General features: G+C 41.3%; 3 protein-coding genes across 6 annotated transcripts; 1 reads left to right on the top strand and 2 right to left on the bottom strand.

Annotated features, from left to right (window-relative positions):
• Nucleotides 1-243: 243 nt before the first annotated feature.
• On the bottom strand, nt 244-2,157 carry mcl1b (MCL1 apoptosis regulator, BCL2 family member b). Its single transcript, XM_084709404.1, has 3 exons — nt 1,525-2,157; nt 786-1,036; nt 244-666 (listed from the first exon to the last, which is right to left on the bottom strand). The coding sequence occupies exons 1-3, from the start codon at nt 2,006-2,008 to the stop codon at nt 550-552; spliced, it is 852 nt and encodes a 283-aa protein (XP_084565530.1). The 5' UTR covers nt 2,009-2,157; the 3' UTR covers nt 244-549.
• Nucleotides 2,158-2,868: 711 nt separating this feature from the next.
• On the bottom strand, nt 2,869-8,235 carry ensab (endosulfine alpha b). Its single transcript, XM_084709414.1, has 3 exons — nt 7,971-8,235; nt 5,894-6,016; nt 2,869-5,616 (listed from the first exon to the last, which is right to left on the bottom strand). Exons 1-3 carry the CDS (start codon nt 8,151-8,153, stop codon nt 5,449-5,451), a joined length of 474 nt encoding a protein of 157 aa, XP_084565540.1. The 5' UTR covers nt 8,154-8,235; the 3' UTR covers nt 2,869-5,448.
• A 77-nt stretch (nt 8,236-8,312) lies between these two features.
• On the top strand, nt 8,313-12,709 carry hormad1 (HORMA domain containing 1). 4 transcript variants are annotated; one of them, XM_084709379.1, is made up of 17 exons: nt 8,313-8,346; nt 8,524-8,629; nt 8,928-9,001; nt 9,129-9,273; nt 9,468-9,531; nt 9,808-9,844; nt 9,942-9,962; nt 10,100-10,126; nt 10,227-10,294; nt 10,385-10,536; nt 10,625-10,782; nt 10,933-11,022; nt 11,258-11,300; nt 11,421-11,482; nt 11,586-11,669; nt 11,864-11,932; nt 12,191-12,709. In XM_084709379.1, exons 3-17 carry the CDS (start codon nt 8,969-8,971, stop codon nt 12,278-12,280), a joined length of 1,143 nt encoding a protein of 380 aa, XP_084565505.1. In that variant the 5' UTR covers nt 8,313-8,346; nt 8,524-8,629; nt 8,928-8,968; the 3' UTR covers nt 12,281-12,709. The 4 variants fall into 4 exon arrangements, with proteins under 4 accessions (XP_084565505.1, XP_084565518.1, XP_084565499.1 ...); XM_084709392.1 differs by having other exon boundaries at nt 8,324-8,409; nt 8,990-9,001; XM_084709373.1 differs by having other exon boundaries at nt 8,324-8,409.
• The last annotated feature ends 9,750 nt before the right edge of the window (nt 12,710-22,459 follow it).

Below are 22,459 nucleotides of genomic sequence, written 5' to 3'. Positions count from 1 at the left end.
ACAGTCAACCATATCCTTAGTCAGCAAAGTTCCACTTTTCATTTTTAACTCTGCATCCATTGACATTACTGATTCACAGCAGATGTTAGACTAACAATTTTGCAACAAACTGAAACTAATTTGAAAATAAAAAGGTTCTAAGGCAGTGATGAGGCCTCCATCTTGGTTACAAATGGCATTGACTATTTATGGGTATTTAGTTGCCATTTCAAAAGTACAAATGTACAATTTTGATGTACAAAAGAGTTGGCAAAGTGATTTTATTTTATACATTTATTACAAAAATAGATTTTAATAAATAAGAAGCTATTTGTGCCAACTATTTCAAGTGTCCTTACACAGTATGCATCCCCCCAAAACCAAAAGAACATGATTGAGGGGGATAGAGGAAAAGCACACATTTACACACCTCAAAATAATTCTCATATAGTCATAAGAAAAAAGGAACATTGTTCAGTGAACTACATCTTCGGTGTTGAAGAGTGTGATGGATTAGTCTTTGCTTCATTGCTTGGACATGGAGAGAAAAAAGTCCCAAGTCCAACCAGTTCACCTGATCAATAGGGCCAATGTTGCCCCAATCCCAGCAACTCCAGCAAATGCCATTAGGGTGTTCCTCACTGTGGATTCTGGATCGGCAATGCGAAAGAATTCCACAAATCCCTCCTGAAAAAGAGCATAGACAAAGTTCAATGAAATGTGGAGCAATAAGTTGAACACATGCGTAAGAGCACAATAGTTATGCAAGTCACATCCGGTCATGCTAGACAAAAAACATGACTCACCCATGAATTGTTGCTGATCAGCCAGTCTCGTTGATCACCAAGGAGGTAATTGGAGATCTCTTGGCCCACCAACTCAACACAGTTGTCTCTGCCATTTTTCTTCTGGTACTGGCACACCACCGACCCAAAAGCCACCAGACTGACAATACGACCCCAGTTGGTTGTTCCATCACTGAAGATGTTCTTGGCCACTGACGTGATAACGCTCATGTCATCCCCTCGGTCATCCAAACTCAGTTTGGAGATCATACCTGTGTGTCAAAGTCTGGGTCAGAAAACTCACGAAGCAAGCTACATGGACCTACTAGCATTGTTATCAACTATTTGGGAAACAAAATCCTTCTACTTAAAACAAATTTGCTTGTTTATGTACCCTTAGTATAGTTAGACCAAAATGTAAGATTCCTATGTTTATTGTATGCACCTTCCTACCAAAGCAAATTCCTTGTCTGTGCAAACTTAAATGGCGAATAAATCCCTTTCAGATTCTGACATTGCAATTTCATTGGATACAAATGTAAGAAATATTTTCAGAATGCCACAAGCTCAATATCCGCCTCGTCAAAGCAAATTCTCTCATGTCTACTAACAATAGGAAGGGTTCTCCCTAAAGATTAAGTCCTGGGTCACTAAAAGGAGAAGTGGAAAACGGGCCTCGTGCAACGAGTCACGGATAAGTTGGGCAACTATGTGTAGTCTAGCATGGTTGAGCTTTTTTCCACTTTCAAAATTAGCTTACCTTTGTACGCGAGTTGATGTTTTTCAATTACGTCTTCCACCACTCGTTTCATAGTCGAAAAAGGTTTGCTTTGGTTACAACTACGTTGCGACCCAGATTGTCCCGTGTAGTCCAGAAGTACACTCCCTATTAGTTCTCTGGTATCATGCTCCAATACTTTATCACCTGAAGGGCAGCTGCTGGTCAAATCTAACCCATATTCCATAGAAGATGACAATTCGGGAGTACAGGGCAAAGAACCCTCGTCGTCATTGATTTTCTGGAGTGACCCATGATTCTCCAAAATACCGCTTTTACAGGCGCTGTGTACTCCTAAAATCTTGGGTCGTACTGGAGTGTCGCTGGTCAAAGTTTCCATTTGATTATCCATTTTGGACGGGGCTCCAGTAGTCGTGCCATAGTGCAGCTCGACGACTCCATTTTGAGGCGGAACGAGCAGATTATAAACGCTGGCTGTTGCTCGTTTTGTTAGGAAAAAACTCATCTTGGCGTTTAGTTTGAAATAAATGAAAGAGCTGCTTTTGAATCAAGAAAATTTAGAAAAGTATTTAATAAACGTGTGTTCCGTATAAAGCTAGCTTTTACCAAGATGCCGAATTGTCCTCCATCGCTGACGAGTAAGGCAGGAACGGAAATGATTCAGAGTTGGTAAGCCTTAATAAAGCAAGAGGCCACGCCCAGGAAGACGTTGGGCTGACTTCGACGACGGAAGCTACCTTTTTCATGTTTTATTATTCTTGCATACACTTTCTGACATATAGTGATTTTTATAACACGTTTGCTGCCATTGCAATTGCTATTGCACACATGCATGGTAATTTAAAGACACATTGTCGGGCAACACGTCACGCTAACAAACCAGTAACTTAGCCAGCTAGTGGGACTGCAAGAGGAAGCCCAAATATGGTCTTTTTGTCTTTCGTTCTTTGTTTTTCCCCCAGTTCTAAATCTTGAATTTAAAATGTATACACGTTTTGGGGGGTTTTGAAAAATGAATTTTGTGGCCACAACCTAATCTTCTAGGTCTTAGAAGGAAACTGCAGAGCTCTTGCTTTTATTGAATTAGAAGTATCTCTCAGCATTCCAGACATTGTTTTGGTTAATGTTCACAGTCACACAGGATTCCAAGTAATGCAGCAAAAAAAATCTGCTTATCTCGGTGTTTCAGTTACGCATCTGACGCAAATTGAGTGAAGAACTTAAACCATAAGGGTGTTACTTCCCTCTAGAGGTCAAACGTTTGTAATACATTTCCATACATGCAGTACAACCCTTTGTAAATCTGTACAAAGACAAATATAACGATAACAAAAACATTACAATAAACGTATACAGTGCCCATAATGATTTGTATTAATGTAAAAGTTTATTTCAAATACTGACAAAAATCCACTCCTATACCCTTACACAGATGAAACATTCTCAGTATTCTTGTACTTCCTAAATTCTTAATTTCAACATTTATATTTGTCTACAGTCATCATATTCTTATCGAAATTAGTTTACTTGGAAGCAAGAGTGCTCCTGATATTCCTGCAGTTATCATGGGCCAGGATAAAATTATGTAGTTTTGCAGTGCGAACATAAAGAAAAATAAAACTTTGCAAAACAACAATAAACTGTAAGCAGCACAAGATACTATAGAGCACACTGTCTGCAATTTTTTTTTTTTTTTACATTCTGGCACATATTTATTAAGCTTAAACAGGATATATTCACTCTGTCATGGTATTTAAACATACCCTGCAATATACCTCTGAGTTTAAAACATACAAAACCAAGACAGAGCACAAAAAGTAGCATTCAAGAACCCTCATCTTCTGTTGCTGGTCAACAACCTCACTCATGCTCTATTCCAATACATTTTTGACACTTTTCCTAAAGCCTATCCTGTCCGGTTACAATTCTTAAGAGTGAGATTGCAGCAAGATATTAATTGAATGTATGTTGTTGGGGTCAATTTGATCATCTGTTCGAGATTTGTCGACTGTTTCAGCAGCATTTACACATATATTCATATTTTACAGATTCACATAGCTTCTGCCGTACAAATAGACAAAGCAGAAGTAGTAATGGTTGGGAAAAACAAAAAAACATCCCCCCCCCAATAAAGTATATTACTGTACAATGGCTGGGAAGTAGCACATTCATACTACACCAAACAAGCACATTAAATGCCAGTTTCACACAAACTTAATATTTAACAACAGGAAAGTGTGGGTCTCTTTCAATGTTCGTGTGACCCTAAATCAACCTCATTCAGAGTGTGATTATTCCCTCGAGAAATGCTAAAAGAATAGGGCTAATTTGTTTGATAATGAAAGATCCTACTTCATCTGTTTTGGACTGCATGCAACGTTTATTTGACTCACTTGCAGAACCTTGTAATGTCGTTGTCTGAGTTAAATGTCTCCAACAGGTGTCATGACTATGTATGCCAGCACATTGCCCCCTCCCCTTACGTCATTAAACTCTGACACTTTGCCATATGTGTCAAAGTGAGCACATCCCAAAAGCATGCAGTGTCCCACTTAGAGTGTGCAGAGGTTGATCTTGGGACCATTTGACACCTGGTAATCAGATTGTTCAGAGTTTACCTCGTAAACACAACCGAGATCTTAGATTTGAATATCTGTAGCCTGTCAATACGGGAAAATCTAGAATTAGCACTGTGAGGGCCCCATGTTGCAATCCGATGGAGATAATGTAGACAATGATTTAGCAACTTATTAAATCTAGAACTTGCTGTTTCATCTTTCTTGGTAAGAAAGGATAACAAACGCACTGTTGTGATGAAGTCCACACAATAATTAACCACCAAGACCATCTTATAAAGACACATGATCAAAAAGTAATTTCTGAACACTGGCTGCACACATAAAATATATTCATTGCATTATACTGCATCATTCCCTTTAAATCATTAAGGCTTGCATTAAAGCCTAAAGGTTACATAAAAATTAAGTAGTCGGTGCACTTCCCAGCCTTGAAAATGAATACAGGGTGCATTCTTTCAAAATTTTCCATTGTCAATGTACAGAAGATGAGTGTGTATTAATCATCAGGACAAGGAAAAGAGGGAAGGAATAAGGAGTGTAGTGTCACCACAGACATCCTAGGGCTCCAATATGGTTCATTTCGTACTTCCTAAAACTGATCTTACCTTCAACAAACGTTGGTGTTACATGTTACAATCATGCAGCATATTTAAAGAGAGAAGACCTAAGGGAGTCAAGAAATAAAGCAACATGAGCAGAAGAATTTGCAGTTTCATATCCATTTGGTCAGGTAGGAGGGTGACCTTGTTAAACAAACACCTAAAAGATAAACAACCTATATTCCGCCACCAACTATCCCAATGATTTTAGCAATCAATTTCCTTACAGGATACCTCTTCCTTTCCCCAATTTGGTATGCAAGCAATAATAATCGTAGATTGACTTCACCAGCATCAATGGAAACACAACATTGCAATGCGGCTAAAGACGCAATTGTGGTTCCTCACTGCTTCACACAACATTATTTTGGTGTCATTCAGGATGTAAAAACGTACTTTACATGATACAAAGTGCGTTAACTCAGCGCACTCCCCATGACACATCTGCTGTTATCTACCTTGGAACACCAAACAAAGACAGTGGAAGCGGTAGAGCAGAGTGCAAGGCGGTTTGATGTGTGAGTGAAGAGATGATGGAAAGGGTCCCAGGCAACCATCCCATTGCATCCCTTCCCTCTCTTCCTTCCCACTCACCCACATATTGTACATAAACAAGCAAATGGACTGACTTCAACAGCTCTCCCCGATATTGTTAAGCCAGGTGGAGCCTGGAAATGAATAGGGGGAGGGGAGTGAATGTGCACATCTTAGGAGAAGGGTGAGGAGAGACATTTGCCGGGAGCCCTGGGTTGAGAGAAGAGTGGAGGCTAGCCAGCAAGTTTGCTGGTAACCAAGGAGGACTTCCTTTGTGGAAGGTCTTGAGGTGTGGGAATGTGGTCCCCAGTGACAAGGTTTTTGTCAGGACGTGCCACAGGCAGCTGTTTGTTCATCTTATCCTTGGCCATGTTGTAGTCGCCTGAGTCAAAGTACTTTTGCTGGAGATGGAGACAAGAAAAATGCTCACTGCATTTAGAAAGGCTTGGTAAGGTGCCCCCTTTACAAAGTGGTACTTAACATCTACTAGTTATTTGTCTTCCGAGCCTGATACAAGGTGTGCAAGCCTTTTACTCCTTTCTCGTTCAACAAATCGATTCCTCACAAACATTGAGGCTAGAAGTAGATCATTATCACTATAAAACTCAGACAAAAGCCTGCACACCCTCATGCAGACCATGCTTGGTGGCCTAGTCCTCTTCAACTTGCAGTACTTACCCCTTTCTGTAGCCGCTTCATCAGGAAGTCTGAACCTCCGGGCTTTTGGCCGAGACTGGGGTACTTGGCTTTCAACTTGGCCTCCTCAGCCATCACAGGGTTGGCATTCTTTTCTTGGGAATCCTGCAGCACCCAAAAAGAAAACATTTCTTTTGAAAGGTCTTGTATGAGATATTCATGATGACTTGGACGATGTTTAAAGGAAGACATATCAATCTAAACATTCTCACGTAAGATGTAAGATGACCATTGTCTTTGTTTATTTGGGGCAATACCTGTACTGTTTCTTTGCAGTATAGCTTTGCCATTGCGTTACAGGTTACTAAACAACAAGATGACTCAATCACAATAGCAGGGTACACAATTCGTTTTGGCTGTGAAGTTGGGTACAACCAAAGAAATGACTTATGAGTCTCTGATCATTAGTCACACTGCATGAACCAATCCCTAACGCCCTCACAGTTGCAAATAAACAGCTTCCTCAGAAGACAAACTTGCTCTTATTGAAAAGAATGAATGAACAAGAGCTTCACAGCAATTATATCACACTCTTGCACAATTAATGTAGACAAACAACCTTGCCTTTCAGTTTCCCAGCAATGCCATTGTATTCTTTGCACAAAGCCCTGATTCTTTCAACCATGAATGATCTGTGTATGTAGGGTTTGGTTACATTTGACACTGGAGTTGTGATAAGATTTAAGAGGGTCTTTAACACTAAGTGGGATGGCAAACCAATGTATGGTACTTTGTCAATTGCTATTGTGCCCAACGCCTAGCAAAAAAATACCCTGGCTATGATGCATGCATGTTTTGTTATAAACATGCCGTTGCTTGGAGAAACCCTTCTCTACCTGTATAACTGGTTAACCCATCTCTCTAGTCACTTCCTGTGTGACAGGCAGCAAATGGTGACAAAGGAAATGTAGATTGAAGAGACACACCTGTCTGTGTCAGTTTTCTGGAGATTGAGTCAAAACAATTCTATCAAAATTGAAATGTAAAGTCAGCATGGCCATACTTGAAATACCTTTTAGTTGTAGGGTAGCATTAGGCTTGAGAAACCCATCTTCGAATGAATACTGACAAACAACAACAAAAAGGATGAACATGACTCAAGGCATGGATGAACAGATTTCCATAGGAGAAGGGGACATGTGGCACTGACTATGCTGATTCACTTGGATCCATAACAAAAAATGTATGAGCTGCTTTATTCAGCCCCACACATGGCAATAGAGGGGTGAGGCCCAGTTAGGCTACTATTAAGGGGGCTGGTATGTTTTATCTGACCAACTATAATAACCAATCAAATGTAACATTAGGCTATAATGAATTTAGTGCACTCTTTAGTGTTACAACATCTTATTACAATGTCTTCCATATAAAGGTATGCTAACATTTCTGACCCCACAAGAATGTAAACATACCTCTTAAAAGCATTAAAATCAGCAGGGCATCTGTACTATTAGTACAAGCATTTTGACAACAGGCCGCCATTTGACACTCATATTATTTAATGTATCGCTAAACAGATGCATACAGCAGGCATTAAGTGACATGAAAACGACGAGATATTAACATATTCTGCGGATTACCATAATAAAGGTGCATAGATGACTGTTGTACTGTTTGACAGAGATTGCAAATTATATGGGGAAGCCCATTTTTATTAATGATGTTAATATAATTATAGCTGGTCTGACGTGAGCAAAGGCGGAAGCCTCAACTCACTGCAGTGTTATACCAATCACAGGCCCTGGCATATCCCAACCTGTAGACTCGCAAGCAAGGGAGAGCTGAAGGATTAGCGTACTACAATACAGCTAGGTTTAGCTAGCTAATGCAATTTTATGTTTACAGTAAAGGTACACAATCGCCAGTCGTTCACACGACCATTCCAGTACATCTGTTGGTCAGTCAAAGTTATTGCAAACTTTTGTTAACACATTCTTAGGTCGTGATGCTACAATGTCAGTACAATACTGTAGCATCAGTTGAGCAGAATATACATGGCAATGCTAGCTAGGTAGGCTAGCTTTGGCTGGCCAACTCAACAGTCTCATTAAAAACCAACCTGTTTTTCGTCGTCGTAATCCATATGTGTGTCTGAGTTCAGATTTTCTGACGACATTTTGCAGCTGAAGTGGACAAGGGCTGTCCGATTTGGCAAGGTAGACAATGTATGCAACGTTTTGTTCTTATACCTGTGCTTTCTGGCTAAACCTAATCCGCCTCTTATGGACACGACCATAGACATACGACTGCTCCTCAACAAAAATGGCGACGAGATAGTGACATCATGATATGGGAGTTCCCATAAGTGATATACATATACAGTAGCCAATGGGCGAATGGAAACCTGTCTTTCTATTTACAACAACAGCCAACCAAAGGTCAAAAATCGTAAAGAAATTGTGATTGACTGTACTTAATTCAAAGACGTCGCAGTGGTGAGATAAGGGTCACCGCCAGGTGTTGGGGCTGCACTGCATTAAACCACAACAACTATTAATGTATTAATTCAAATAATACAAACGTACATGTACTTCAACAAAGATCAACCAGACTTCGTTAAGGGAAAGTTTAAACGATATAAATAACGGTACATATTTTGATTTCTGATTCAGCTCATTCAGTTGTTTAGGCGGGTGGACAAGGACCGGTATATTGTCTGCAGCCTTACCGCGGGAAAGATTTTGCCCTCAGAAAGCGTGCAGTTTAGCTACATAGCAGGTAGACATTCAAAATAACACAATTATGTCAGTTCTGTTTGTGTTTTTAGATAGACAATTGAGACACTCGGTTCAATGTTGTTCTTTGTGAGCTATCCAGGCAATGGAATGTGTGTAGATGTGTTGTCTGTGGATAGAACTGTAGGCATATAACGCCAGCTAACGCTAGACTAACTTTGCCTTATTAGTTAGCTAGCTAGATAACTTAGCTAGCCCAGCTTAAGTTTCACCATGTTTTCAGTGTAGCTCTCATTCTATTTTTTGCTGAAATTTGTGAATTGATAACTGCTCATTTGTAGATCCTAATTAAAGACAACTTTCTCTAACAACTTGTCCTGACATGGCATGTGAGCAACGTCAGAGGACCGGCCAAGTAAGTTCCCTAGCTAGCTAGTTAGGAGCTGCTTTGGGGCAACCTGGCAGATAAATACAGTCTTTATCTGACTTATTTTTAATCTAATGTCATCACATTTTTAAAATGTAAATTATTTCACTTTTAGGGTACTCAATTACTGCCTAATTTGGTTGCCACAGAGCAGCAATCTTTGATTGTTGTGAAGAAACTGCTTGCCATTGCAGTCTCTAGCATCACCTACCTCAGAGGTCTTTTCCCAGAGAAGGCTTATGGAAGCAAATATGTTGAAGGCAAGAAACACTTGTAATTATTCTATTCACTTAGTATTTGTTGTCTGTTACTGGATACTTTTTCAGTATCCAAATGTTTTTTATTTTTTACTATTAAAACCACTGTATAATCTTGAGTGGAGCATTTGGGAAATCTGATTTAGAGATATCTTTTGCTTGCATTTTCTCTTGCCATCCCTCCGCCTCTCCCATAGAGCAAAAAGTGATGATCCTTAGGGAGGAGCGCAGCTGCCCTGGTGCCAGTCAGATTGTACAGTGGTCAGTATCTAGTCTCAGTAGGACATTATCAAATCAATAGCCTATGATTGTGATATTGAGCCAAAGCTCTATCATGTTTCAAAGGCCAGAAGGAGACTGAGTGACATTCTATCTTGGCGAGATCACACTGGTCTTAAAGCGACAGTGCCAGGACACTTTGTTGAGTCACTCACTCTGTCTTTCTGAACGGAAGTGTTCCCTTAAAATGTTAGATAATTAAGTATTAATTCACTTTTCTTAATTTTTTTCTTTTGGTTTTAAACAATACCCGGACAGGATGCAGGGATGCTTTGATGCCCTTCAGCGGAAATACGTAAGTCATTACATGAAGTTGTTGGACAGAATAACTGAGTTGGGTATCTTATTATGGGTATCACATATTTTGATGCATGTTCTTGTCCATCTGATAGCTGCGAATGGTGGTCCTGTCTGTAAGTACATGCAATACATGAAACTATGTTTAATATAAACTAAATACAAGTTATTATAATTTAATGTTTTGGCAAGTGAACCTCAATTTTATCATTTGTTGTTTCCATTAAATCTGTGTTCACTTGCTACCTTCTAGATATATACAGATCAAGATAATCCTAAGGTAAGGTGCAAACCTTGGTAACATTGATAATTATCACCACAATTCTAGACGGTAAGACCTTTACTTTTACTTGTTTTTGGTATTTCTTAACCACTTGTAGAAGGTAACAGAATGCTACCAGTTCAGGATACAGTACACTGACAAGGGACCTCAGATGGACTTTGAAAGGTTTGATGCTTTATTGACTTGTAAATCCACAATCGGTTTATATTTCATGTCAATTACTTTTATCTTTTAAAATATTTCCTTTCCATTAAGCAAAAACAGTAATAAAGTGTCCATGATGGCTTGCGGCAACACCAAGAAGGCCAGCATCCTGCTGGTGCGTAAGCTCTATACGCTTATGCAAAACCTTGGTCCCCTGCCCGACAGTGTCTGTCTCAATATGAAACTATCCTACTATGACAACGGTAAGAAACACCCCTCTTCAGTGTACCTCTTGCATAGAGTCTATTTATTATTTTGTGGTCTAGAATTTGTGTGTGTGTGCCATCTCAGTTACCCCCGAAGACTACCAGCCTCCTGGCTTCAAGGAAGGAGACAGCGACAGTATAGAGTTTGAAAAGGAACCTGTCAGGTTGACCATGGGTGAAGTGGCCACTCCCTTCCACACACTGAAGATGGACGTGACCACAGAGAGAGGAAGGCTCGAACAGGTAAGGGTGGAGGTGGGGGCAATTTGAACAGGGTTTTCAAATATACTGTATGGTACTTTGAATAAGGAGTTGAATATGCATCAAATTCCAGCAATGCTACTGCCGTCTGAATGCTAATCGATTGACAGTTATGGTACCCACTTTTCACAGGTGGATGAGGATAAACCTGTCTGTGTCAGAGACAAGTGGACGCTGAAGATGGCGGAGGAGGGGACTGTGAGACAGATCAGCAAGTATGAGGTAGACCTCGGGTTCCCTGGAAAGGAAAATAGAGTTTACATAGAGCTGACACAGTTTTCTGTGATAAACAATAGTAAGTTATGTCAACATTTCTGTCTATCAAGCTCTGAGTATATTATAAGGTTTAACATAATGGCGTATATTGGGTGTGGAAGATTTACATCACTAAAAATAGCCAGACATCACTAGGTGTTTAATTTACCATTATTTCCTAATGTATGATCCAATCATAAAGGACGTGGATGATCCAAACAACAATCTTAACTTTGACAACTCGGGTAAGAGCTCCACATAGCTGTTCCTCGCCAAACTCAGTTGCAGACAGTGCATTTGCTATCAATAGCAGTCTGACGCCTATCTAACTTTGTACTGTCTTTTTCACACAACTCCCTTGACAGATATCCTGGTGAGCTGCCAAAAGAATATAGAAGTATGCGAGACAACCACGGAACGCTCTCAGGTGTGTCAGTTGTGTCACCGTGAAAACAGGAATTACAGCTTGAAAGGCTCCACGTTATTCAATATCAGTGATCCTGACACCTCCCCTCATCACCGTGTCTCAGATGGACATGGTGGTAAAGAACACCTCTGACCAGGAGATGACTCTGAGCAGGACGAGGAGTGGACGTGTCATCCAGTCGACTACCGTCAGTTTACATTTTATTCTTCTCACATGACTTCTTGTTTTTAATCCCCTTAGTTACAGCTAATTAAATGTGTTTTCTATGACCAGGAAAAATGTACGGTGGATTGTAGTAACAACGGAGGTAGTTACTGAGTTCTTTTGAGTTGTCTGGGTTTCACTTGTGTGATTTACTGCTTGTGTCTTCTTCCTGTGCAGGAGAGGAAGGGGAAAACAGAGGTGCACAGCATCAGCAAGATGAAGTCATCCCATGTCCAAGAAAAAATGGTAAGCATATTGGTTGTTGTCATGTAAAAAGCCATTGCTTCAGTCCTACATCTATCTGTATACACATGGTGCATGTAGTGTGGTATTTGTTAGCTTGAAAGGTTCGATAGCACCAATTTAAATAATTTGTTTCCATGTTGTTCAATAGGAATTTTTAACCCATTGTTTGAACATAGTATTCCCCCCAATAGCTCCAATAAAATTGCAGCAAACTCTTGTGTTAACTGTGGACTTGATCACCTCCTCTGTGATTGGTAGATGTCCCAGTTTGAGTTCCCCTGCAGCCAAGAGGTCCCATCTGTGGCACCGAAGAGACGCAAGTTCAGTGAACCTAAAGAGCGTTACTAACATCATGCTTCTCATGTCCAACAATGCAGCCACCACGAAGACAAGACTCGGTTAGATTCCTCAGTTGGAAATATTTTTAGGAAAATACTAGTTTTTATGCAAAGTATAATGTAACTTAAGTCCCTTATTCAGTTGCTCTTAGTGAGATTCCAAAATACTGTCCACCTATTTTTGTTAATACTGTTAGTTCAATGGTTGCGTTCTAAATTAAGATGGAGTGTGGATAACACTGCTGTTCATGTTTTTTTCTGTTGATTTTCTGAATGTAATAGGTTTACATATTTTGTTACTTAATATTTATGTACCAAATGGTATCTTTATAATTATATATATAGTCTTAATGTGCTATACCATTACCTTATGTTGGTATTACAATAATTGTATGTATTTATGTTGATTCAAAATAAAAGTTATTTCATTTTTAACAAGTCTTTGAGTTCAGGCGCAACGACTTTTACACATTTCAGCAACAAACCTGGTCACACCTGCTTTCATCTTGTGGTTGGAAAAAAGCTTGCTCTCGCTACTGTTGGCAAGATTAAAGAACCCTGGTTTCCTGTCTGCAAAACTGGTTCTGTTTTTGACACGTTTGCAAACAAAATTGACAAACATACTGAATTGTTCGAAAATGATAGCGCTCCAGAGGGGGAGAGACTTAACTATATTTGCATGCGATGTGTCTTAAATGAGGCTGTTAAGTGAAAAGTGGATTATATCTGTGCACACTGACCTTTGGGCAGAGATAAGGGGCCATCAGCAGCCTGCCGCCCGGACGGTTGGCTGTGTGTTTTTAATCTCATGTTGTTTTTCCCAGAGAGGCACATTTGCTGATAGACTGCCTTAACCCACTGCAGATCAATACTGGAGGAAGCCTTTGTGATGCATATCCAAACAGGCCCCTCTCTCTCGATCAGTCTAGGGAGGGATGGAGGGGAAAGCAAGCATCCATCAAATCAACTCTTACAACCAAACGTAAGGGCTTTGTCTCCAGGACTGAAGAATGTGTTTATGTCATTGACTCTGTTTTTTTTTATGGGCACAGTAGATAACATTCCAGTATAAAGAGGAATGGACTGCAAAATCCAGTGCAATGCCCTCTGTACCATTGACAATACGCGCACACAGCAGTGAATTGGCGATCTTTATGAGCTGTGAAATGAATCTGGGTTCGCTAACCTTATATTGACTCAATGGTGGCATTTTTCAAGAATTTTCCATTTAAACAGCAGGGCTTCTGCTTGTATTGATAAGGTATGAAACACAATGACAGTTGCAAAATAAACTCCCCTATAGTGTTATACAATATAGTGTAGTTATTTACCTATGTATCTATGATGGATAGTATCTACCCCGCATACAACATTGGCATCCACCAATAGTAAACATTTTAACTGGCAAATTAATCTTACAATCTTGCTTTATATTGCAGTGAGTGTGCATTATGTAAGGTCTTTTCAAAACAGGATTGCTTTCTTGGTATCTCAATCATTGGCTGTTGACTGCTTAATGGGATGAAAATAGATTTATTAAGCTATTATAACTATAATTATCACCATATTCACTCATAAGACAAATGTAAATAAAATATTTTTTTCAAGTTACTATACAGTGCTTGATTACATCAAAACCACATCCAGCATAAGCACTAAAAAGCCCCGTCTCAATTAATTTCACCTCAACCATCCGATCCTCCCTACTGTATATCCCTCTCAGCATTATTTCTGTACACACGTCTGGAAAAAAAATGAATTCAGAAATTAAATTCAGGGACACACATTGAACCACTCGTGTTAACAGATCAATCAGCTGGTCAAACACAAGACTGCTTTACAGGCCCCTTCTCCCTTCCCATCTAAGGCTAGGACTAGGGAGCCTGAGTCAATACGAGAAGGCCAGGGCCATCCATATGATCAGCAGGGAAGCCCTCGTCAGAAAGACGTGCGGACAGACAGACAGACAGCCTCGTCTATCCCTGGGTCTGATTAAAGGGTGGCTCTGACAGCATATACAGTGCTGTGATTATGCCTGCAGGGCCTATAGCCCCCAGAGGGGTTTGCGATTTAGGAGAAAGAGTGGGGGGACTGGACATTCATCCCAGAGACCGTGACCTGTTTGACCTTGCCAGAAGGGCAGCAAATGTTTCCGAGCGGATGAACGCTTGTATGGAATACTGGATAACCCTGTGGTACCATGTACATGAGAAGCAAGACAGGATTCTTATCATATACCATAGATAAATAGATAAAACAATATATATGAAACAAACAAATCAGGCTGACCCCTCTTGAATGGATGATGTCTGAATAAATATGTTTACAGTAAATCTGACATCAATTTAAAATAAGAAAAAAAATGACTTTCCCACACAAATTAATGTGAAGATAGTACCATCGATAAAACACAATGTAGTAATTTGCTGTTGAAGTACGTTCCTCAATTTCACCACAAGGTGGCGATGTTTGGCTGTACAATGTCAAGATGCAGGACTAAAACTTGCATACAATGGCGTATGAACCATGGTAAGGCATTTTATAGCATTAATCAACAGCACACACACACAGGTGCCTGGACACCTTCCAGTAGCTAGTTTCAATTGAATACAATGCAGTCGACCACCAGAATCACCATTGCCTGTATGTGACACTACCGAGTCATATTATTGATTTGAATTAGAAATGTGAAAAGGGTCTCTGCGAGCAGGTGTTTGGGAAGCTAACAGATTCAGGGATGTAGCTGATGGTTGTATATGGTCAGCGGAGATGTCTACCTACTTGAAACAGATGCTCAAAGCAATGGGATGTGCTTCTATTGTGATCTGAGTGGACAGCTGAATTGTTTACTCAAAAGGGCTCTTTTCTTCAGCTGCTGGCCTGCTCACAATGGGGCCCAAGTTCTGACACCAAGGATTTCTACAGGGGGGGGGGGGGGGTTGGGGTGGTGGAAGGGGGTCCCAGGGTGAGCTTCTGGACATACCCCCTTTTTCTCTGTCTCTCTATGTGCTCAGATGGACCTCTACACATCCACCCCTCCCATTCCCCCAACCCCCTCTTCCCCTAAAGCCATCCGAGGGCAGGGGTTTAAATGTCACGCTTGGCCATCAGAGCACCCAGCCCCCGGCTTGTGTCTCTGGGGAAAAACATGCAAAGAGAGAGAAAAAAGGGGAGGGGAGGGAGACACTTGCCCTCACCTATTGTCCATGACGCTAGGCATGAGTTGCTAACTGACTCCAAATCAAGTGTATCCTCTCGCCACGCGTGCTGTCTTGTCCCGCTTTGGTCAAACACAAAGCTCTTTTTTTTCCATCCATATGTGAAAAGCAGTTTTGGCTATGGTGAATTTGCAAGCGTATTTAAGGACATATAGCTTAAATGTCGACAGCTGGTCATAGGTCGAAATGAGAAATAAACATTTTCATCAGAAGACTCCTTTGTACTATGGTGTGCATGGCCCAAAAAATCTATGCAAAATGTAACATTCGATACCATTAGAAGGTTTTAAAATCTAAGGGGCCTCGTCAATGAGACTAACGTCAACCTGAAATACAAGTAAAGGACAAAATATACGAGCTGTTACCAACGTTATCCCCGCCAAGGTCCTGGCCCGTACTTTACTCACTCACAAGATTGAGTGCTTTATGTATTTATTTGTTCTAAATAGTGGCAAACTTGACCTTGAGGAGAGATGTGTGGTCTTCTAACCTATCCTGAGAATCATCCCTGCTGTCAGAGTGCAGGGGGTGACCTTGAACCGCGAGCACAAGCGTAGCTGAGTGCACAAACTCATTTAACTCCTGGGTTTGGTATCGACATGCTGTGATCGTTAACATTATGGATGATGAATAACTACTGACTGCTGTACCTATACGCTAGCGAACCTAGGCTGGACAGGAGAAAATGCATGCTGATGGTTAGATGACTTGGGCTGACACATCTGTTACAACAGATTTTCACTACAGTGCTGGAGCAAATGTTGACCAAATCCTTACAATGATATTGTGAATGGTATAGTGAATAAGCATAGGCAGTTGTTTAAAATACTTTGGATTTCCTTTTACATTCCATGGTGGTAAGTTTGACCGAAGGAATCTCGCACAGGTACAATAAGTGAATAATACCCCACAAAATGATAAATGTTATTCAAAGACATTTTCAAAAGATGAATGGTACATTTAGATTAAGGAATTTTTTTTCATATAATTGTATTTAGTAGCATATTCATATTGTAAATATAAAGTCTTAATGTTGGCCAGGTCTACAAATACCATGAAGTAAAAAGCTCTTCCAATCTCATATGTAAATATATGATTTTCAAATGTAGGCCGTATTTCATAATTTCTGGACACGTTTCTTTAGTACTAGAAAACGTCTCCCCTGTGCTACCACTTTGTATACTGCACTATGCTTGGTTCAGACAGGGGGAATTTCTCACCGTCCCATACTTTGACCGTTTTCACACAACTAGGCTGGAGGGGAAAAAAAAAGTTACCTTCCCTGACTCTTCTCTCTCTCCCTCATGCAAGAAGCCTGTGGATGCTGACTTCTGCCCTGCTCCTGTTTCCTTCTCTTCGGGCTGAATAGGATTTTCATCTCAGCAGGATGCAAGGGCAGACACTTTGCTTCCCACTTGCTCCCTCCTCCCCACCGCTGTGCACAAACACAGGGTGATTTCCATTTCTCCAACAGTCCACCGCACAGCGCTAACACCACCTCAAGGCTTGCCAAACACAGCTATCAGCGGAAAGACTGCCATGGAGATGGGCTGGCCTCATACACTGCCACTAGGATCTGTTTGAAGCCACAGGATATATAAAACATATCATTTTAAACCCTTAAATGAAGTCCAATCTTACTAGGGCCAACCAGTAAAATCACAGATTAATTTAGGCCCCTTGAGAAGCTAAATGTATCACCTTGGTGCTATGGTAAAACACATACTGCTCCGGAAAAATGGTATTGGATCCTCAACGGAAAGGGGCATGTGACGCAAAGCCATGAACATCTTTGGTTACGTATATTGAGTAGATCAGGTACACTGTTGCAGTATCACAGTATCACCATCACAATTGACCTGTAACATGTGGCACAACTACAACTAAATTGTGGCTGAAATATTGATGCAATAGCATACAAAGCATTAAGAGTGGGGGGCATGAAAGGAGTCAACATGGGACTGGTCTGCTAATTTCATATGGGAGCCTAAGGGCACATTCCTCCCAGTGAAGACCAAACATATTGACATACTGTGTGTAGAGGGGGAGACTGTATATTATATCAGGTGGTGTTGAAGGAGAAAATGAACTAGGGTAAAACCACACATCTCTACCAATGCCAGTGTAAATAAAATGTGTTCTAGGCCTACCTCATACCTTTTGTAAAAAAAATAGGGCCCAACAGTGACATGTCGGAGCACACACTAAAATTCCACTTGACTGCTTTAAAATGAATGCACTGTTCCTTTACTTTCTTGTTATAGGTCCGGGTGTATCGTTTCAGCTATGAAAACCACAGCACCATACACTTATCACCTTATCAATCGTTTGCATTGGAATATCAGAAGGTCATGTATGGAAGTGTGATGAATTGTTATACAAACCTGGCAAAGAACCTTGGAGAGAGCATTGACTTCTTGTTGAAGAAGATGGTGGTTTACCATCACTTGCTCCTCGGCTAATTTCTCCAGAAGTGTCCAAAAGCCTTTGTCCTCAGTATACTTTCATTTCCAGCCTCTCTAGGAATTGTGATGACCGTGCCTCGGGGCGACAGAGACACCTTGAGGAGCGCCCACCTTTAAATCCGGCGCTCCATGACTTCAACCATGACCCCTAGCTTGGGGGATCCCTCAGGCGAGATTTAAACGAGCTCCCCCCGGTCTGCTGCGGTTCCTTTCACACCATTACTTTAAAAAGAAATGAATTGGCTGTCCTATAACGGTTGCTTGACAATATTTATTCGAATAATAGGGAATAGAGAAATTTGAATAAATGGATACAAATTATAGACCACTTGTGCCGTTACAAAACACTGTGCCTCAATTGCTAGCATTTGATTTGGGAATGACAGTGACAGAATGACAAAGAATGCTAAAGGCCTTGGAATCGCGCGTTCCTTTTCTTTAACAACGTTTCCCAACGCTGTCGCTAAGATCCTGGAGCGCTGCAAATACATTCTGCTTTTTATGCCATCTAATTTAAGTCTTTTTTTTTACCATAAAAATTCGACTAAAATACTATATCTTACATTTTCCAATTATTTTTTTCTCTCGTTTTGCTATTATGGAGGACGGAAGGCGAGAAAAGCATACAATATCGGGATATTGATCCACGCCCATCACTGCAGAAAAAAAGTCGGTTCAGGGGGCTACACAATTCCGACTGGACACAGCGATCGATAACATACTCTATCAGCCGTTTCCATGGAAACTCGCAGGCAGTGAGGACAGAGGCTGTCATGTATTTTATACCTGTCTCTTCCATATAGCATGCCTACGGTTATAATTAAAGTATTAGTAAATAAAGTCCTTGGTTCATAGTGTAATGTTATAAGAATCATTGGGAAAATAAAAAGATTATTTTTTTATAGAGAAAAAAAGAGAGATGGGGTAGGAGTAATAATCCATGAGAGAGGTAAACAAATATGCCACCATTCATAATTTTAGGAAATATGTTGAGCCAAAACTGAAGAAATTATTTTTGAAAAACATGCACAGATGACAGCAGTTGTTTCCTGACATTGGAGAGGGCCTCTTTTGTGGTTGACCCCAATTTAGAGGTCGAGCAAGCATGATCAATGTGCTGGCCATTAGCTCACCATGAGCAACTGTACAGGCTAGGCCAGGGAGCAAGCAAAGAAATATGTGGGGCGGAGAAAAAAAGAGAGAGAGAGAGAGAGAGAGAGAGAGAGAGAGAGAGAGAGAGAGAGAGAGAGAGAGAGAGAGAGAGAGGGAGTGGTGGAAGGATTGCCTTGGCTCTCCACTCGGTCAGCATGAAAGATCAAAATGGTGCAACCAAGCCAGACATAATGTCAAGAGAACTTGACACCCAGTCAGAATACCCTGGTCTGTCTTTTGTGGGCATCATTGAACTTCTCACACTTTGAAACGAGGGAATTACAGCCTCATAGCACTATGTGGATCTGACTGCCCTAAGTGAGGGGGATGGATATCATGATCTGGGTAGTGTTGATCATGTGTTGTTTTATTGATCGGCAATCGAAACTACTGCTGAAAATGCAGGGCGCTGGAGAATTGCTTGTATGTGCTTGCTACAGTGGCTCTGTTGCACAATTCTGCGGCCACTGACATTGAAGAGAGGGAAATAGCGGTTTCAGAAAGGCATGTACACAACACAGAGACCTGAAGAGCCTTGTTAATCATTCAACCTGTATTTTGCTGCATGATATTAATTTTGGTCCACACATTTTGACCCATCTTGTAATAATTTCAAATGCTGTTGAATCATAGTCAAGACATCCAAATACAAACTGTGTATTTACAATGAATTATACAAATAAGGAAAATGGATCATTGTAAACTGAGTTACGCTAACATTTTTGTTGTTGTTTTCTTACTGTTTAGACCTCATGTTTAGAGCTGTTTATCCAACAGGATTCTATGCTCCACCACTGGTACAGGAGTGTATCAGGGAGCATCACTGCAGTGTGCAGAAACAGAGAGAGCACATCAGAGGCGATGGCTGCCTCTGATTTGTGAACTGTGACAGAGAGCTATTGAGGGGCACGTGGCTCAGCAGTGTTGCTCAGGGGCTCCTGGCCACTACATTGACCTTTGACCCCTCTCATTGTGTTTGTGTGTGTGTGTGTTTGGGGTGGGGGTCCAGTGTGAGGAGCCCAAGTGTCAACCCCCTCCTCATCCTTAAACACACACACACCCTACCACCCAAACACCTCCGTTCATTCAACCCCCACTCACCCCCCACTCACCCCCCCACCCCTCGCTTCACCTTATGCCGATCAATGACAGCTTCATGTAGCTTCTCAGGCCCGCAGTGACGTGTGTCCTATTGATTTATCGATATTACTCCAGGCAACCAAACCTCAAAAGCCCCCTCTCTCAGTAGGCAGCCAGCCTCCAGCCCAGAAGAGGCATACCTCCCCCTGTGCAGGATGGGCCCATGCCAAGTCATCGAACTGCAGAGAGCACCGGGGATCCTTGAGAGCATCACATTAGCAGCAGACATCCAAATGGAATGTGTTTCTGCTGAGCAAAAGACATTCTTGAGAGTCCCTGCTCAGTTTCATAAGACGTGCCTTTCTTGCCCAGACGTTGGCCAGGGAAGGAGAGAGACACATGAACTCGCTCACTTAAAGGGCTACAGGCTACTGTCACTCCCAAGTTTACAGGATCTTGATATTGTAAAAGGTTATTTTCATTTTGTTTTGTCATGCTTTGGTCTTTGCCTCATTCTTGTGCTTATCACACTCATCTGCCCTATTCTCTTTTCAGGGGCCTCCCTCGCTCCCCCTCCCGACTCACCACTACCCCTGCAGGCTCTCTGGTGTCCAGTGAAATACCAGTGGAAAAGGGGGCAGCTGGACACTTCCAGTGGCCTGGCTTCTGAGAGAGAGAGAGAGAGAGAGAGAGAGAGAGAGAGAGAGAGAGAGAGATGGTCAGGGGAGGGAGGCTCAAACATTAGTGTTGTCCCCGCTGGCAGCTGGCTCTAAAAAAGGGGGATTGGAGATCAGTGACCTGGCCACAGTGTCCAGCTGGGGGGTCATTTCACGGCCCACCTCCGGCCACGTGCTGGCCAGCCATCTGGGTGTCCTGCCGCAGCATCCTCCTATCACAGGGTTGACCACCGACAAAGGTCAGGAAAGCTGTTGGCTCTAATCTGCAGAGAAACTCTAAAAGGTCAACATTGCAGCTGTCCACTAACACGTTAAGTTTAATGTTTTGATGCTTATCTCTAAATACTAGGTTCTCCTTAATGATTTATGTTTCTGTTTCAATCAAAGAGAGAGAAACTCTTTTGTGTGTGTCCACTTTCATAATAAGGATCCCGGGATTTCTGAGCTGCCCAAAAATCAACACAGTATCCCACCTAAATCCTCTGAGAAGACAAAGTAACATGTCTAACAGGAGAGAGGAGGGAAAAAACACTGAAGAAATCTTGTTCACTCTTAACTATCAGTTCATAATAATAATATTTATAATGCACTTTATATTTTGCTAAAAATCTCAGTGCTTCAGGTTAAAAACAAGAAATGGCGCAAAAAAAAAAAAAAATCTGTTTCAAAAAGTTCAGTTGGTTTGCTGGTGAGATGACGAATTGATAAAAAAATGTGCATGGAAGTAACTCAGCCCATATAGACAGATTTTGCTTAGCCGACCATTCAGTTTGATGGATTTGATCGAGAGAAAGAGATGAACTGAGATGAGTCACCACAACCTTACCCATAATCCTCAAACCACTGCATCCTTCCCCTGTAATACACCATTTTGTCTTCAATTGTAAAAGGTTTTCATTCTCATCCTTACAACATGCCTAGATAGCATCAAAGCTCATTGCTGACCCATTCCTGATTGTAAAGGTTAGGGGACCTCCGTAATAAATAGAGGTTCTGATAAAGGTGTCTGTTTTGCTCTGCAGTACATATGGTAGCACCTATTAAATCTGGATTCTGAAAATTCAATAAGTGTTTGTGCTGAAATGGATCTTTGTGTAACTAATTTGATTCATACGTGAAATACAACAGATGTCTTCAGATGGTTAGATGTTGCTTTCACAATTGCTCAATTGCACACGATACATGTGTACACGATCTTGCACCACTGCTTTCTTCAATTCCTGTACACACCTCTGGCAAGCAGACAGACACAGAAAGAAAAGCAAAAGGATCCTGCTTTGATATTTGATTAATTTTCTCTCCTCCACCTCTCACTCCAAACATTGGTTAAAATGGAGGCTTCTTGACAGCATAGATACATCAGCACTTAAGTCAGAGGCCCTTGGCAAGCACAGGCATTTCTTATCCTGTAACAGCATATGCTTAAAGAGCGAGGTGTGGAACATTGAGAACTGCATCGTCTACATTTGGCCACAACAGGGGGGAGGGGAAAAGGTTGGGAGAAAGGGAGGGGGGAAGGGAGGAGAGCCTGAGCGAGGTTCGTCCGAGGTGTATCGATTGATTTCCCAATAGCCTCTGGTCCATGAGCCGCGAACCC

The sequence above is a fragment of the Hypomesus nipponensis genome, chromosome 2 (assembly GCF_054491055.1).
Source record: "Hypomesus nipponensis isolate SF chromosome 2, ASM5449105v1, whole genome shotgun sequence".
NCBI classification, from domain to species: Eukaryota; Metazoa; Chordata; class Actinopteri; order Osmeriformes; family Osmeridae; genus Hypomesus; species Hypomesus nipponensis.
This window is presented reverse-complemented; position numbering and strand designations above follow the sequence as displayed.